This window comes from Ranitomeya imitator, chromosome 2 (assembly GCF_032444005.1).
Source record: "Ranitomeya imitator isolate aRanImi1 chromosome 2, aRanImi1.pri, whole genome shotgun sequence".
Taxonomy (NCBI): Eukaryota; Metazoa; Chordata; class Amphibia; order Anura; family Dendrobatidae; genus Ranitomeya; species Ranitomeya imitator.
Genome location: NC_091283.1, coordinates 133,885,804 through 133,904,472, shown reverse-complemented (window position 1 = coordinate 133,904,472; position 18,669 = coordinate 133,885,804). Strand labels below are relative to the sequence as shown.

The window sequence follows — 18,669 nt, the reverse complement described above, 5'->3', positions numbered from 1 at the left end:
ATAATACTGGGCACAATAAGGTAGCGAATCAACGCGTTTCAGAGTGAAGCCTTACTTATGGTCTTAATCATGATTAAAGCTTCGCGATGAAAAGCATTGGTCTGTCACCTTATTGTGCCCAGTATTATCGTAATGGAGTAGTTTAAGGGTATGTTCACACGTTCCTGATTTCCATCCTTTTTTTTTCAGGACTGAAACCGCAGCTCTTGGCAGAAAACGCAGGTCCTTTTTTTGGTCCTTTTTTTGTGCTTTTTTGGTGCGTTTTTTGATGCGTTTTTTGATCCTTTTTTTTTATGCAGTTTTCTAGGAAGTTTTTTTAGGGTTAAAATGGCTGAAAATACCCTAACCCTATTCTAACCTTAGTGGAAAAAAAAAAAAAAAAAAAATTCTTAATTTTTTTATTGTCCCTACCTATGGGGGTGACAAAGGGGGGGGGGGGTGTCATTTACTATTTTTTTATTTTGATCACTGAGATATAACCTATCTCAGTGATCAAAATGCACTTTGGAACGAATCTGCCGGCCGATTCGGCGGGCGCACTGCGCATGCGCCCGCCATTTTGCAAGATGGCGGCGCCCAGGGAGAAGACGGCCGGACGGACACCGGGAGGCCGAGTAAGTATAAGGGGGGGAGATTAGGGCACGGGGGGGTCATCGGAGCACGGGGGGGTGGGATCGGGGCAGCCACACTCCGCCCACGCACTTCCGCCCGCTTCCCCGCACTTCCTGCTGCAGCGGTTCGGCACCACAAACCGCAATAAAACCCGCAGATATATTTTTGATCTGCGGGTTTTACTGCGGGTTTGACCTCACAATGGAGGTCTATGGGTGCAGAACCGCTGCGGCTCCGAAAAAAGAAGTGACATGCTCCTTCTTTTTTCCCGCAGCTATTCAGCGCGGCTTTTTTTTTTTTGAAATTCAGGATCATGTGCACAGCGGTTCCTGTTTTCCATAGGGTACATTGTACTGTACCCTGCATGGAAAACAGCTGCGGAACCGCAGCGGCAAAAACGCTGCGGTTCCGCAGTAAAAAACGCACTGTGTGAACATGGCCTAACAGCGTCTAACAAATGTTACGTTTTAATTCCCCGAGATTTCATTTTCCAAATTGGATATTTTTTGCTTACCGCTCAATAACCTTTTTAATCTACCCGCCACCAACTTACAAAATGTAGCTTTTTTTTTTTAACACACCTCCAGTTTTATACTATTATTCGTCTCTCCCTCTTTGCGGTCTGTATCATCTGCTGTATCCTCGTATGGGGAACGAGGTCGAGGTGCGTGAGGGTCCAATCCCAGGTCCCCTCTAGATATCAGGGTGCACATATACACGTTGTGAGAAAAGACGTCATGTCGGATTAGCTCGCAAAATAGCAAGACCAGATTGAAGAATTCTACTCGTTCTCCCTCGTTTGTAGGGTCCGCTATAAAAGAAAACAAACATAAAAAAGGCGTAAATCAGTACAGAATACAGTGGTAAATATACCTTAATGTTTATAACAAAATAATATTATGCAAGTTCATGCCCCATACTAGGACCCGACACACTAGAGGACATGTATGTAAAATGTGTTTTTGAGCACTCACTTTGAATATAAAATCTACACACTGTGACGAAAGTCACAGCACACCCAACACTCACAAACCGCTCGTCACATCTGAGCAGCCCATACTCACTTAACACTGGGGCTTGGGTATCAAGAAACTGGAGCAGGACATCCTGAAATACAGGGGGTGAACTAAGTGCAGACAAAGATCCAGAAGACACCGACCCTTTTTCATCAACTGCTTCAGAGTCTCCACATCTCTGAAAAAGAAAAGAGACATCAAAATCAAAGATTAAAAAAAATAATAAAATTTGGGCTACTATAAGGAAACAAAATGATTCCTTAAAGATACCTCAGCTTCAATCTCCATCTGTCTCTTCTCCAACAATTTAGCTACAACTAAGGCACGGTGATGTCCATAGCGCTTGCAACTGACAGCCCACTCACACAGCAGGGCAACAACAGCATCGTCATCTGGTGAGATCTACAAAACAAGGGGCATCAGAAATCACTAAAACAGCAGACCGACAGAATCAAGTCTAGTAAAGCGACAAGAGACAGCGCCATCACCTCGTGCCCATCCTTGCCGAGGCCCAATCCAAAGATGCGATTATAAAGAGAATCCAGGTTGTTACTGAAGTCGGACTTCTCAAAACTGTGGCTATCCAGAACCTCCAGAGTATGAAGAACACGTCCAATGGGAAATCCTAAAATGTGAGAGTAGCTTATTAAACAAAAAAATAACTAAAAAGGAACTAAAAAGAACCTAAAGCTCTGTATACAGCACAATAGTACCTGCTGTAGCTTCCTGACACTTATCAAATGACCACCGGACCTCTACTGCTCGTCCTCGCTCCTTTATCTGCTGCTCCATTTCCCGAAGTTTTCTACGAACCTGAGACATACGTACAACTGATAAGAAAAACTGCCAACAAGAGAGCAAAGCAATAAGGGTACCGTCACACTATACGATTTACCTACGATCACGACCAGCGATACGACCTGGCCATGATCGTTGGTAAGTCGTAGTGTGGTCGCTGGAGAGCTGTCACACAGACAGCTCTCCAGCGACCAACGATGCCGAGGTCCCCGGGTAACCAGGGTAAACATCGGGTTACTAAGCGCAGGACCGCGCTTAGTAACCCGATGTTTACCCTGGTTACCAGCGTAAAAAAAAAAAACAGTACATACTTACATTCCGGTGTCTGTCCCTTGCCGTCTGCTTCCCGCACTCACTGACTGCCGGCCGTAAAGTGAAAGCACAGCACAGCGGTGACGTCACCGCTGTGCTCTGCTTTCACTTTACGGCCGGCAGTCAGTGAGTGCGGGAAGCAGACGGCAAGGGACCTGACGGACACCGGAATGTAAGTATGTACTGTTTGTTTTTTTTACATTTACGCTGGTAACCAGGGTAAACATCGGGTTACTAAGCGCGGTCCTGCGCTTAGTAACCCGATGTTTACCCTGGTTACAAGAAAACGCATCGCTAGATCGGTGTCACACACACTGATCTAGCGATGACAGCGGGAGATCCAGCGACGAAAGAAAGTTCCAAACGATCTGCTACGACGTACGATTCTCAGCAGGATCCCTGATCGCTGCTGCGTGTCAGACACAGCGATATCGTATGGATATCGCTGGAACGTCACGAATCGTACCGTCGTAGCAACAAAAGTGCCACTGTGTGACGGTACCTTTAGAGCATTGACTGGAAACTTTTATGCCTTGTTTACCTGCTGTGTGAACGCAGAATTGCCCCCTGGCATGGGCAGACTAGAAGGAGCAATTGGAAGGTGATCCAACGGGGATCCAGTCTTAATTCTGTTGTCAGTCAAAGAGTAATGCCATACAAGAGCACTGGGACAACACAGAACAATACTCTGCAAAGAAGTGGAAAAAGTAATGTTATATTATCCAAAACAGTAAAACCGCTAATGGTGTTTCTCTATCATAACTTCTATAAAACCCGTCGGAGGCCAAATATGGTAAAACCAAAAGGAAAAAAAAACATAATATCCATTTGTGCATGGTGAAAAAAAAACAAAAAAAAACAATAGATCTAAAAACAGAACAAGTTGGTGCACAATACTGACTTAATATACTTTCTGTGTATGTGATGTAGGAACCTAATTACCAGCTGGCAATGTTCTGTAGATCAGGGGTGTCAAACTGCATTCCTCGAGGGCCGCAAACAGGTCATGTTTTCAGGATTTCCTTGTATTGCACAGGTGATAATTTAATCACCTGCACAGAATGATTCCAGCACCTTGTGTAATGCAAAGGAAATCTTGAAAACACGCATGGTCTGAGGCCCTCGAGGAATGCAGTTTGACACCCCTGCTGTAGATGGATAAGCGGCACTAAGCAGCAGGGCTGTGGAGTCGGTAAGCCAAACCCCGGACTCAGACTCCTCAATTTACATGACACAGACGCCACCAAAATGGGCTCAGACTCCACAGCCCTGCTAAGCAGGCATTGTGGTTCCAAATTAGCCTAATGGTGGTCTTCTGGTCTTGGAATAAACTGCTGAAACGTTACTTGCATGCACAAGAAAACACAAACCAGAACCATACACCAGTACAGCAATTGGGAGAAACTTTCCAGTAGTCTGTTCCTCTGAGACCAGAAGACCACCATCAGGTTAGTTGATTTGGCACCATAATAACTGCTCATATGTGAATTTTGAAAGCAGATAAATAGATTCCTTCGCATCTCATTCAAAAAAAAAAAAAATGTGCAATTGGATTTACTGTGCACCGACTTGTGATCGGTAGTTTTTAGTCACTATGTACAAATAGATTTTATGTTTTTTTCTGAATGTATTGTATTGTGGAGACTGCGGTTTTCTCAACCACCATAGAGAAACACAAACCAGATAACAGTACCTGCAGCATGCAGCTCAACCCGAACACAAGAGGCCGATGCTGAGAGCACTGTAGAAGGTCACTAAATGGGGAGGATGGGGCAGACCCCGAAGGTGGAGGAGGTGCCGGTGCAGGAGGCAGAGCTGTACCAGTCTGTGCTGTAAGAAGGTGCCCTGCATGCCCCCCACTACTTTCCAACAGCTGTGCCAAACGCCTTGTGCAGAAATAGGCAAGCCGCCGAGACAGGTAAGCAGACTGGACTAAAGAACCTGAATACTGTGGAGACATAGGGAAAAGAAATTAAAATATGAAAAAAAGTATAACCCAACAGGTGTGAAGACAGAACATTAAATGCTATATTACACTCACACGAAGGAGGAGAGGCAGAAGCAGCTTCAAGAGTTCATCTTCCCCCGGACGTATCTTCTCGAAACATTCCAGGACCCAAGTCAAGAACTCATGTCGATCCAACATGCCATCCTTTATTGGTACACAAAATGTTACAGGTTACAAATAAAATTGTGCATGCACCTACTGTACAGAATGCTAACATGAAGAACTATTCACAGGTTCCTACAAGTCTAAGACGGTGTTAAATAGAGGCCTCGGACAGAAGCCAGAGATACATTTATAGCAACAACCAAAAGGATCTGTTCACATCTCCCGATTATACATTATTTTATTGCAGAGTGGCTAAAAAAACCCTGAAAACAATATATAGGCAATGACAAGCCATGAACAGACAGTATTTTGTGAGGCATACTACCATATATTGACCAGATGAGGCCGTAAGGATACTTAGTGGGGTTGATCGTGTAGCAATCAGCATGTCTTTCTGGAACTTTTACCAGTGTTCACGCAAAAGGGAGAAAAAAAAAAATGTGATCAGAATGCCTACCTGGAACATAAACATGGCTAGTTTCTCATTATATTCCCACTGCTTGAGGGATAGCTCAACCTCTGGAGGCATAGGACCAGATGAGGAGCCAGGGCTACCATTTACTTGGCGGTAGTACTCTGCAATCTTTTGTAGCTGCTCCCAAAGATAGCGGGTAATGATTTGGGTCCACTCTGCAAAAAAAACAGAACATGTCAGCAAAAGGGCATAATTATACTCTGCCAATAAGAGTAAGAAAAAAACATTTTACCTATGAATGGATCCATGACATGTCTTTTTTTCATTTTGGTCTCTGTGATAGCAGCATAATAAGCACAAGTCATCTTAATAAGCCAAGCTGCCCTCATAACTGGCACAGAATAACGTGCCAGAAACCCAAAAACTTCTTCCTTTTTACCAAAGATTGGAACCTGTTAAGAACAAAAGAAGTGACTGAGCAGATATGGAAATTAAACTTTAGTCAAAGTTGTATCTTTACTCCACCATAACGTGATATTCTTGTGTTCACCAACACATGATGTAACGCTCACCTTCTTAGCAAGATGTGTAAGAGGTTTGGTTCCGGCAAGATCTGTGAACCAGTTATTAATGGAGCTCTGGGAGCGGGCAGTGACGAGCCAGAAGTTGTCCTTCTGGTTAACTTGAGGCTTTTTTCGTCCAGTGTCTGGTAGGGTGTTGCAGCGCAATTTCTCTGCCATGATGTTACTGAAATTGGAGCTAATCTAAAAGTAGGAAATGTACAATGTAATGATGAAACGGAATAAAACAATAGATGAAAAAAGGCTAAATTAAATTATTCAGTCACACAGAAGCATTACCTTGGCTGGGTTGAAGTTGACATTCTTAGCGCTGCCATGTTCATCTCCTGATACAGCTGGCTGGTTATTGAATCCTTGCTTTACGTTTAGTGCTGTAAGTTCATCCTGCAAACACAAAAGTGTCAAGATATCGAATAAGCACATGCTACATACAGTCGTGGGCTTGTACGTTCATCCTGTAACTCTTACCAAATACAACAATAGAAAGACATCCAAGGGGAACATGAATAACTCGTACAAGTCTAAAAATGGCCCATGCAAAAAGTATGGTCAGAAGTGGTCTCCTGTAAAATCTGCTGGAGAAAGGAAAGTTCAATCTCCAGAGGAGTCAAGGCTGTGTTCCTTTCAATCTCCAGAGGAGTCAAGGCTGTGTTCCTTTCAATCTCCAGAGGAGTCAAGGCTGTGTTCCTTTCAATCTCCAGAGGAGTTCAAGGCTGTGTTCCTTTCAATCTCCAGAGGAGTCAAGGCTGTGTTACTTTCAATCTCCAGAGGAGTCAAGGCTGTGTTCCTTTCTATCTCCAGAGGAGTCAAGGCTGTGTTCCTTTCTATCTCCAGAGGAGTCAAGGCTGTGTTCCTTTCAATCTCCAGAGGAGTCAAGGCTGTGTTCCTTTCTATCTCCAGAGGAGTCAAGGCTGTGTTCCTTTCAATCTCCAGAGGAGTCAAGGCTGTGTTACTATGAGAACCATTAATGTGTGGAATACCGTAGTTTACCTTTAGAGATGGTCACAGCGAAACCCATTGATGGGTTCAATAAGGATTGGATGCTTTTTGACAAGAAAATACTTTAAGTGCATACAATTTGGATCAAGAGGGAAAGATTAGCTCTTTCGGGCCGGACTGGATCATGCATATACCCTATTGTCTTTATCATTCTCCATCCCTCAATTCAATGTGATGTGTATTTGTTTTTTTCAAATTGTATAAGTTATGTCATTTGTCACTAGATATTGTGAAGTTGTCATGTACATAGTACAATTAAACACTTGAAACCCCCCAACAAAAAAAAAAAAAGAAATTTGAAATCATGCCTCTTCTTCCATTAAAAAGGTAAAAAACACAAACTTTTTTTTATATTGCTGAGTCCATAAAAGACCACTTTGTAAAGATATAAAATTATTTTAACCCTACGTTAATTAAAAAAAAAATAATTGCAACGCAAGAATGTTTTTCTGATTGCTGTCACAAAGAGTGTAATAAAATCAAAATATTGTATGCATGGTATCATAAACAAACAAACAAACAAAAAAGTAAACAGCGTGCAAAAAAGCCCTCACACAGCTCCATTGATGGAAAAAGTTACGGGTACCAGAAAATGGCAAACCAAGGATCTGTTTTTTGCTTACTGGATCATTTTTAAATGGATGATTATTTGAATGTTCACATGTCCAGTAGTATATGGGAAATATTTATTTTCCCAGCTCCAGTAAGCAAAAAGCAAATCATTTTTCAAATGGCAGAAAATGAACGGCTACTTAATGGATTTGTTTTCCATAGACTTCAATGTTCAAAACACGGGTACAGCTAAAATCCGTTTTTTTGGGCAGACAAAAAAGTTGTGTCTGCACAACTTTGTCAACGGATTACTACTGGAGCCATTCTAAAGGAGGATTACTGGACGTGTGAACCTAGTCTTAAGGTACCTTCACACCGCTGTGCTCTGCTTTACGGCTGGCGCTCACACAGTGCAGGGAAGCTGACGCCAGGGGACGTGACAGACATCGGAATGTGAGTATGTAGTGTTTTTTTTTTTACTTTTACAATGGTAACCAGGATATCGGGTTACTAAGCGCGGCCCTGCACTTAGTAACCCGATGTTTACCCTGGTTACCCAGGGACTTCGGCATCGTTGCAGTTTCAACGATACCGAAGTCGTTGGTCACTGGAGAGAGCTGTCTGTGTGACAGCTCCCCAGCGACCACACAACGACTTACCAACGATCACGGCCAGGTCGTATCGCTGGTCATGATCGTTGGTAAGTCGTTTAGTGTAACGGTACCTTTACTCAGACCAATGTCATTCTCTATAAAAGCCCGTTACTTCGTTACCAAGTTTTTTACTCTATCATTTATGCTTTGTGAAACGCTATAGAGAGCAAAGTGTCAAATTCTACAGCAGGTAGACTGGCGTGTCTTAAGAAATAATATGAAAAAAAACAAACGCACCTCTATAACACAAAAATATGCGTTTAAAAAAAACCATGAGAAATCCATAAACTGTAAAACAGTGGTGGCATAAGGCTATGTGCACACGTTCGGGATTTCTTGCAGAAATTTCCTGGCAAAAAAGCAGACATTTCCGATAGAAATCTGCATGCGTTTTTTTGCGCGTTTTTTTTCTTTGCGTTTTTCTCCACTGCATTAAACAGCAGGGAAAAACACAAAAAATCCGCAAAATTAACGAACATGCTGCTTTTTTTTTTTACCGCAATGCATTTTTTTAGTGGAAAAAAACGCATCATGTGCACAAAAATTGCAGAATGCATTCTAAATGATAGGATGCATATGTATGCATTTTTTGTGAGTTTTTATCGCGAAAAAAAACCGCAAAAAATCCTGAACGTTTGCACATAGCCTAAAGGATTAAAAAGAAAAAAAAATCGTGCCAAGGATATACATGAGTGGGATGTAACACTTGACACATCACTACAGATAATACAATGGAAAAAATTAATTCACAAATGGAACAAGCAGTGTTGTGTAGTAGGTGCAGGTATAGTTAGCGGCACAGAGATCACAGCGGCACAGAGACCACAGACCTAGACACTCGTACGTAGGGCCGGGATAAGGGGTAGGCACTTGCCTAGGGCGCCACCTCCTGTCTACCCAAGGGAAGGGGGGGCACTTTAAAGAAAAAGTTGCTGAATGTCTGCAGCCACCCAGAACAATGATGGCCTGGATGCAGGCCCAGAGGTGAGCGATGTCAGACACTGACACAGCTCACCCCTCTCTCTGCCTGCGCCTGGGCTATCGCTCCCTCCCTGCATTCAGCTGTATTCGGATCTGTCAGACACAAACACAATTTCAGTGAGCGCCGCCCGGCACAGGAGCTGTAATCTCCCCTGCTCCACCAGGATATCCAGAAAGACTCCGGCCTGCGCCTTTTTGGAGCCTGTGCATGCAGGGGATGTTGAATGGCGCGATGTCGTAATATACATGGGGGCTCTTTTGGACATCATACTATTTATGGTGGTCTTTGGTGGACAATATATATATATATATATATATATATATATACACACATATACATACATACATACACATATACACACACACACACACACACATATAGCTGTGGCGGTGACCATAGCATATATTGGCGGCTTGTTGTGGGTACCACACCATATGTGCAGCTGTGATGACCATCATACTGTGTAGGGCGACAGTGTGGGGAGTCATTATAGTGAGAAGACAACAGTGTGGCGGGTAGTATGAGAGCATAGTGTGATATAGAGGCACAATATAGAGAAGGGGTTAGCATGGCAGGGGGACAGTGCGGAGAAATAGAAAGTGCAAAAGAAAATTAGAGAGAGAGAGGGGACAGCTATCGTATGGTGTGGCGCTGATAATAGTGGACAGTCTGGAGGCCATATATCATAGGAGGCTTATTAAGGTCATAATATCAACAGATATCTGTATGCAGAGGGCATTTTAATAACACTTAATTTTAAGCTGTGAATGTGAAAATACATTATGTCGTCTAGACAAGATGGAGATGAAAAGACGACTCCAGAGAAGATGTAATCTATAAAGGTAACTAGATTTAAATGTTTATTTGTGATGCTGAGTAATTTCCATATGATACAATTATTTATGGGCTGACTTGATATTACAATTGATTGTTATGCTAAGTTTGGCTTCAACTGCCTGGGGAACCTGAATAGTTTGTCCCCCCCCCCCTCTCCGCTCATAATAATAATAATAATAATAATAATAATTTTTATTTATATAGCGCCAACATATTACGCAGCGCTTTACAAATTATAGAGGGGACTTGTACAGACAATAGACATTACAGCATAACAGAAATACAGTTCAAAACAGATACCAGGAGGAGTGAGGGCCCTGCTCGCAAGCTTACAAACTATGGGGAAAAGGTGAGACACGAGAGGTGGATGGTAACAATTGCTTTAGTTATTCGGACCAGCTATAGTGTAAGGCTCGGGTGTTCATGTAAAGCTGCATGAACCAGTATGTAGCAGTACAGACACAGAGGGCTAATACTGCATAAAGTGTATGAGAACATGATGCGAGGAACCTTTTTTTTTTTTTTTTTTTATTATAAATAGGCCACACAGGGATCGTTAGGTTAATGCATTGAGGCGGTAGGCCAGTCTGAACAAATGAGTTTTTAGGGCACGCTTAAAACTGTGGGGATTGGGGATTAATCGTATTAACCTAGGTAGTGCATTCCAAAAAATCGGCGCAGCACGTGTAAAGTCTTGGAGACGGGAGTGGGAGGTTCTGATTATTGAGGATGCTAACCTGAGGTCATTAGCGGAGCGGAGGGCACGGGTAGGGTGGTAGACTGAGACCAGGGAGGAGATGTAGGGTGGTGCTGAGCCATGGAGTGCTTTGTGGATGAGGGTAGTAGTTTTGTACTGGATTCTGGAGTGGATGGGTAGCCAGTGTAATGACTGGCACAAGGTAGAGGCATCGGTGTAATGGTTGGTGAGGAATATGATCCTGGCTGCAGCATTCAGGACAGATTGGAGCGGGGAAAGTTTTGCAAGAGGGAGGCCGATTAGTAGAGAGTTACAATAGTCCAGACGAGAATGAATAAGCGAAACAGTAAGAGTTTTTGCAGAGTCGAAAGTAAGAAAAGGGCGAATTCTAGAAATGTTTTTGAGATGCAGGTAAGAAGAGCGAGCCAGTGATCGGATGTAGGGGGTGAATGAAAGGTCAGAATCAAGGATGACCCCAAGGCAGCGGGCATGTTGCTTTGGAGTAATGGTGGAACCGCACACGGAGATGGCAATGTCAGGCAAAGGTAGGTTAGTAGAGGGAGAGAACACGAGGAGTTCAGTTTTTGACAGGTTTAGTTTCAGATAGAGGGAGGACATGATGTTAGAGACAGCGGTAAGACAATCACTGGTGTTTTCTAAAAAGGTCGGTGTGATATCAGGAGAAGAAGTGTATAATTGGGTGTCGTCAGCATAGAGATGGTACTGGAAACCAAATCTACTGATTGTTTGTCCAATAGGGGCAGTATACAACGAGAAGAGGAGGGGGCCTAGGACTGATCCTTGAGGAACCCCAACAGTAAGGGGAAGGTGAGAGGAGGAGGAACCAGCAAAACATACAGTGAAGGATCGGTCAGAGAGATAGGAGGAGAACCAGGAGAGAACGGTGTCCTTGAGGCCGATGGAGCGGAGCATAGTGAGGAGGAGCTGATGATCCACAGTGTCGAATGCTGCAGAGAGATCCAAGAGAATTAGCATGGAGTAGTGACCATTAGATTTAGCTGTTAGTAGGTCATTAGAGACTTTAGTGAGGGCAGTTTCAGTAGAGTGTAAAGAGCGGAAGCCAGATTGAAGAGGGTCGAGAAGAGAGTTATCTGAGAGATAGCGGGTAAGACGGGAGTGGACCAGGCGTTCGAGGAGTTTAGAGATGAAGGGAAGATTAGAGACAGGTCTATAATTAGCGGCACAGTTTTGATCGAGGGATGGTTTTTTAAGTAATGGATGTATGATGGCATGCTTAAATGAGGAGGGAAAAATACCGGAAGTGAGGGAAAGGTTGAATATTTTTGTTAGGTGAGAGGTGACAGCCGGGGAAAGGGACTGGAGGAGATGTGATGGAATGGGGTCACTGGTGCAAGTGGTCGGGCGAGAAGATGCAAGGAGCCTGCTTACTTCTTCTTCTGTAACTGCTTCAAAGTCAGAGAGTGAACTAGATGCAGTGGGGGAGGGAGGACAGTGCATGGTATGAAGAGATTGGGAGATGATTTCCTGTCGAATGTGGTCAATTTTTTCTTTGAAGTAATTGGCCAGATCGTCAGCACGGAGATCCGTGGTTGGGGCCTGCTCTCTTGGGTGGAGTAGGGACTGGAACGTGTCAAAGAGACGTTTAGGGTTATTGGACAGGGAGGTCATACAGATATCACAGTTATTTAACAAACAAAAACAATATATTAGTGGAGTTAAAGAGGTGGTCCACTACATTGTGTAATGCCCCACCGATTTATTTATTTTTGCAAGTCACAGCATGATATACAGGGCGTGCTTGTGGCCAATGAAAGCAGCTGAGAGAAGGAAAGCACACGCTGGATACTCTCCTGTGGGACATATAGTGAAACGCAGCCCACAGTCCAGTCAATCAGTGGGGGTCCGTGCGACTGGGTCCCGCCTGGGTAAATCCAGAAGGTGATATGACATCAGCGGCGGTTGCAGACGGGGGTCACAAGACGCAGACTTAGCGAGCAGTGATGGCGTCGTTCACAAGCACATACGGTAGCAGAAGGCATTTACAAAAATACTTTGTTAAAAGGTGTAAATGGATGGGGGCATTATACAATGTAGTGGACCACCTCTTTAAAACAAAGGATATGTTTATAAACAGAAAGCAATCAGTGTATCGACGCTACATACAGCCTACGTTACAGGAGTCATTGCACAACACTGAATGTTCCTTTCATGATTATACGGTATATTATGCATTGTATTATCCATATTAAATTAGTGTCAATCAATTGTAAATGCAACCATGTACATCCTTGGTGCACGATCTATTGATTTCTGATAAAAGCCTTCATCCTATCCCACCTGAAATGCATAATATTCTTTAGACAATAAATATTTGTCATATAGTAAATGATGGAACCTGGGTTTTTTATTTATTTATTTATTTAAACAAATAATCTATTTACTTTACTGCCCATTAGGACACGTACTCCTCATTTTAGTACTAGAAGCCTCAGCATTTTCTTTGTGGACTCCTGTTGCTTACATAAGTCTATAGATGGGGGGAGAGGAAATTTGATCTGGCATTAAAAATCAGATCTGTAGGCAGATCAGGTTGAATGATTAGTGCAAGGCACAACAGGTGACTGACTAGTAAAGAAATGGACATTTTGTCACTAATAATATAAGAAACTGTAACATATCTTCACTTTTGTTTTTCATAAATCAAAATAAAAGTGTAGTTAATATTTTAGAGAATGGGTTTGAGTAGCTTTTTCTTTACACAAAGCAACTAGAAATCACAGTACAAAATAAAATTTTGCGCCATCTGGCCAATAATGAAACACATAGCCATCACTAGCTAACAGGTGTAAAGCGTACCATCTGTCACCTGAAATGACAACGTCCATACCAGCCTCGGCAATATTGTTGGCTCGGGCAGGCTGCCAATGAATTACACCCCAATTAGGGTAAGTTCACACTGCGTCTTATAGACACCGCCGAACCACAGCATTTGTGAAGCAGAAGACGATTCCGGAAATGCCGCAGAGTCTTTTCTGGCTTGCTTTACGACGTATTGGACAGTGGCTTTGCCACCGATGTCTTCTTCTTTACATTTTACATAGTGATGGCTTCCAGCCTGAAGAAGTTAAAAGTAGTGACACGTGCACAGCAAGTAGCCTTTAAATTGCTGAGCACGTGTTAAGAAGCCAGAAGCTGTTCTTTTTCAGCTGAGCTCCAAAAATAATCTGTCTGAAAAAGAGGTTTGCCCCAATAAATTAAGGCTGCATTTTCACATGCCAGTCTTAATGTGGGGTGTGCAGAAATAAGATGCACTGAAATCATTAAGAGGTGCATACCACTTAAAAGTTGAGGTTTAATTCCTAAAACGTCTTTTCTTATTATCTATTTTTACACCCTAATCAATTTGTAATGCGAGGTGCCTGAAGCGTGACATCACAGGATGCTGGCGCTGCACTCACTTCCCAGCAGCATCATCGAGGAGAAGCAGTGAGTGACACCAGTGCTGCCATCTCCACCCCCTGATGTAGTATGCTTTTTCACAATTAGAAGCAGAGAGGGGGCGCTGCACTCACCTGTCCCACAGCTTTTATTACCATGGGTCCAGGACATCTTGAGAGGGCGATGCAAGAAACCATATTAAAGGTAAGTATGTACGAGGGTGGGCACCACAAGAAATATACTAAAGCGATCAACCCAATGCATACAAAATATGTGGCAAAGAAACAAAGAGGAAAGGGGTATGCACACAAAAGGAGGATCACCTTTTCAAATATTTACTGATTAAAGATATAATACACAAACCACAAAACTACAAAGACATAAAAACATTTAAAGGGAACCTGTCACCCCGTTTTTTGAGATTGAGCTATAAATACTGTTAAATAGGGCCTGCGTTGTGTGTTCCTATAGTGTATGTAGTGTACCCCGATTCCCCATGTATGCTGAGAAATAACTTACCAAAGTCGCCGTTTTCGCCTGTCAATCAGGCTGGTCAGGTCGGGAGGGCGTGGTGACATCGCTGGTTCTTCCTCAGCTTTACGTTGGTGGCGTAGTGGTGAAGACACAGCGCGCGATCTGCGCTGTCATCCCTTTCGTCGGTGGGGGCGGCCATCTTCCTGGGGCCGCGCGTGCGCAGATCGAGTGCTCTGCTGCACGGGGCTTCAGGAAAATGGCCGCGGCATGCCGCGCGTGCGCATTAGAGATCGCGGCGGCCATTTTCCCAAAGCCGAGTTTGCATCTCGGCTTTGGGAAAATGGCCGCCGCGATCTCTAATGCGCACGCGCGGCATGCCGCGGCCATTTTCCTGAAGCCCCGTGCAGCAGAGCACTCGATCTGCGCACGCGCGGCCCCAGGAAGATGGCCGCCCCCACCGACGAAAGGGATGACAGCGCAGATCGCGCGCTGTGTCTTCACCACTACGCCACCAACGTAAAGCTGAGGAAGAACCAGCGATGTCACCACGCCCTCCCGACCTGACCAGCCTGATTGACAGGCGAAAACGGCGACTTTGGTAAGTTATTTCTCAGCATACATGGGGAATCGGGGTACACTACATACACTATAGGAACACACAGCGCAGGCCCTATTTAACAGTATTTATAGCTCAATCTCAAAAAATGGGGTGACAGGTTCCCTTTAAAAAGCCCAATGCTAGCAAGAGCCTGATCATAAATTATGGTCTTTCCCGAAGTAATCACAGTTCGTCAAAAGACACCATCAATATTGGATCAAGATGGCCCAAACTGGAATATACGGTAAGTACAAGAAACGGTGACCTGTAATAGCAATTCATACAAGCCAGAAATTGGTACCTCTGTGGATGCTGTGCTGCCAGCCACATAAAAGATGGTCAATATACGCCGTCTATCAAACAAAGCCTACAATGAGTAAATATATCACATTTTAAAGCTATTGGGCAGATATGTGAAACAGTCCATAAGTGCTGTGGGCCAAGGTAGTGACCGGTTACCACATACGGTTTATGTCTAAAGCAGCGCTGTGCAGCCATAAGGATCCTGGTGAGCAGAATGCTGAATACAGCTAGGGAAACACACACGTATCGACACGCTCAAGGTGACTTCCTCAGGCAAACATTTTTTTTTTTTTTTTTTTATTTTTTTAGGGACCACATCACATTTGAAGTGACTTTGAGGGGTCTATATGACAGAAAATACCCAAAAGTGACACCCCTCAAGGTGTTCAAAACCACATTCAAGAAGTTTGCCCAACCTGCCCCCATCCCCACCATTCTGCTGCCTAAGCTGCCGCCGCCACTCTACTGACTGACTTGCCGCCATCACCACCAGTCTGCTGCCTGACCTGCCGCCACCACTGAATAATATCCACATCACAGCGAGATCCTGACAGGAAAGGGAAATTGCAGCTTGGTCCATATTGCAGGGCTACAAGAAAATGGCGCCTAGCTACACTTTTCTACTGGGCATGACAGTGGGAGCACCCCATAATAGGGTTGGACATTGACCCTACTCTCTTATGGCCTGAATTTGCTGTGAGTAAGGCCGGGATCACACACAGCGAGATACAGCCGAGTCTCGCAGGTTAAAACCAAGCGCTGGCACCGGCACTCTGGTGCGGAGCGTGCGGCCGCATAGCAATACATGGAGCCGCACGCTCCACTGCGGAGTGCCGGTGCCAGAGCTTGGTTTTAACCTGCGAGACTCGGCCGTATCTCGCTGTAGTGTGACTCCAGCCTTAACCCCTTAGTGACAGAGCCAATTTGGTACTTAATGACCGAGCCAATTTTTGCAATTCTGACCACTGTCACTTTATGAGGTTATAACTCTGGAACGCTTCAACGGATCCCGCTGATTCTGAGATTGTTTTTTCCTGACATATTGTACTTCATGTTAGTGGTAACATTTCTTCGATATTACTTGCGATTATTTATGAAAAAAACGGAAATATGGCAAAAAATTTTAAAACTTTGCAATTTTCAAACTTTGTATTTTTATGCCCTTAAATCAGAGAGATATGTCACAAAAAATAGTTAATAAATAACATTTCCCACATGTCTACTTTACATCAGCACAATTTTGGAAACAAAATTTTTTTTTGTTAGGGAGTTATAAGGGTTAAAAGTTGACCAGCAATTTCTCATTTTTACAACACCATTTTTTTTTTTAGGGACCACATCTCATCTGAAGTCATTTTGAGGGGTCTATATGATAGAAAATACCCAAGTGTGACACCATTCTAAAAACTGCACCCCTCAAGGTTCTCAAAACCACATTCAAGAAGTTTATTAACCCTTTACGTGCTTCACAGGAACTGAAACAATGTGGAAGGAAAAAATGAACATTTAACTTTTTTTTGCAAACATCTTAATTCAGAACCATTTTTTTTATTTTCACAAGTGTAAAAACAGAAATGTAACCATAAATTTTGTTATGCAATTTCTCCTGAATACGCCAATACCCCATATGTGGGGGTAGACCACTTTTTGGGCGCACCGCAGAACTTAGAAGTGAAGGAGCGCCGTTTGACTTTTTCAATGCAGAATTGGCTGGAATTGAGATCGGACGCCATGTCACGTTTGGAGAGCCCCTGATGTGCCTAAACAGTGGAAACCCCCCACAAGTGACACCATTTTGGAAACTAGACCCCTTAAGTAACTTATCTAGATGTGTGGTGAGCACTTTGAATCCCCATGTGCTCCACAGAAGTTTATAACGTAGAGCCGTGAAAAAAAAAAAAAAAAAAAAAAAAAAATCGCATTTTTCTACAAAAATGATCTTTTTGCCCACAAATTTTTATTTTCACAAGGGTAACAGGAGAAATTAGACCACTAAAGTTGTTGTGCAATTTCTCCTGAGTACGTCGATACCCAATATGTGGGGGTAAACCACTGTTTGGGCGCACCGCAGAGCTTGGAAGAGAAAGAGTGCCGTTTTACTTTTTCAATGTAGAATTGGCTGGAATTGAGATCGGACGCCATGTCGCGTTTGGAGAGCCCCTGATGTGCCTAAACAGTAGAAATCCCCCACAAGTGACCCCATTTTGGAAACTAGACCCCCCATGGAACTTATCTAGATGTGTGGTGAGAACTTTGAATGCAGAGTCATGAAAATAAAAAATATTTTTTTTTCCACAAAAAAGATATTGTAGCCCCCAAGTTTTTATTTTCACAAGGGTAACAGGAGAAATTGGACCACGAAAGTTGTTGTCCAATTTATCCTGAGTATGCTGATGCCCCATATGTGGGGGTAAATCACTGTTTGGGCGCACGGCAGAGCTCGGAAGGGAAGGAGCGCCGTTTTGGAATGCAGACTTTGATAGAATGGTCTGTGGGCATTATGTTGCGTTTGCAGAGCCCCTGTTGCGTTTTGGAAACTAAACCCCCCAAGGAACTTATATAGATGTGTGGTGAGAACTTTGAATGCCCAAGTGCTTCACAGAAGTTCATAATGCAGAGTCATAAAAATATATATATATATATATATATATATATATATATATATATATATATATATATATATATATATTTCCAAAAAAGGATTTTGTAGCCCCCAGGTTTTTATTTTCACAAGGGTAACAAGAGAAATTGGACCCCAGAAGTTGTTGTCCAATTTATCCCGAGTATGCTGATGCCCCATATGTGGGGGTAACCCACTGTTTGGGCGCACGGCAGAGCTCAGAAGGGAGGGAGCACCATTTGACTTTTTGAGCGCAAAATTGGCTGTCGTGTTTGGAGACCCCCTGATGTACCTAAACAGTGGAAACCCCCCAATTCTAGCTCCAACCCTAACCCCAACACACCCCTAACCCTAATCCCAACCTGATCCATAATCCTAATCACTAACCCTAACCATAATCACAACCCTTACCCCAAAACCACCCTAATGTCAACCCTAACCATAACCCTAATCAAAACACTAAATCCAACACACCCCTAATCCTAATCTCAACCCTAACCTCAAACCTTACCCTAATCCCAATACACCCCTAATCACAACCCTAACCTTAACCCTAATCCCAAACCTAACCCTAATCCCAAGCGTAACCCTAATGCCAACCCTAACCCTAATACCAACCCTAATCCAAACCCTAACCCTAATCCCAACTCTAACCCTAACTTTAGCCCCAACCCTAGCCCTAACTTT

The 18,669-nt window shown here is 43.5% G+C and overlaps 1 protein-coding gene across 3 annotated transcripts in view; it reads right to left on the bottom strand.

The window, feature by feature from the left end:
• Nucleotides 1-18,669, bottom strand: part of MED12 (mediator complex subunit 12) — a 114,067-nt gene that overhangs the window by 81,399 nt on the left and 13,999 nt on the right. For all 3 annotated transcript variants that reach the window (XM_069747282.1, XM_069747283.1, XM_069747284.1), the window contains exons 2-13: nt 6,127-6,231; nt 5,839-6,030; nt 5,559-5,718; nt 5,309-5,481; nt 4,780-4,890; nt 4,432-4,686; nt 3,280-3,426; nt 2,342-2,441; nt 2,117-2,253; nt 1,899-2,030; nt 1,677-1,806; nt 1,194-1,423 (exon numbers count right to left, since the gene is read on the bottom strand). In XM_069747282.1, the coding sequence (XP_069603383.1) occupies nt 1,194-1,423; nt 1,677-1,806; nt 1,899-2,030; nt 2,117-2,253; nt 2,342-2,441; nt 3,280-3,426; nt 4,432-4,686; nt 4,780-4,890; nt 5,309-5,481; nt 5,559-5,718; nt 5,839-6,030; nt 6,127-6,231 (1,872 nt within the window). The remainder of the gene's footprint in view (nt 1-1,193; nt 1,424-1,676; nt 1,807-1,898; nt 2,031-2,116; nt 2,254-2,341; nt 2,442-3,279; nt 3,427-4,431; nt 4,687-4,779; nt 4,891-5,308; nt 5,482-5,558; nt 5,719-5,838; nt 6,031-6,126; nt 6,232-18,669) is intronic.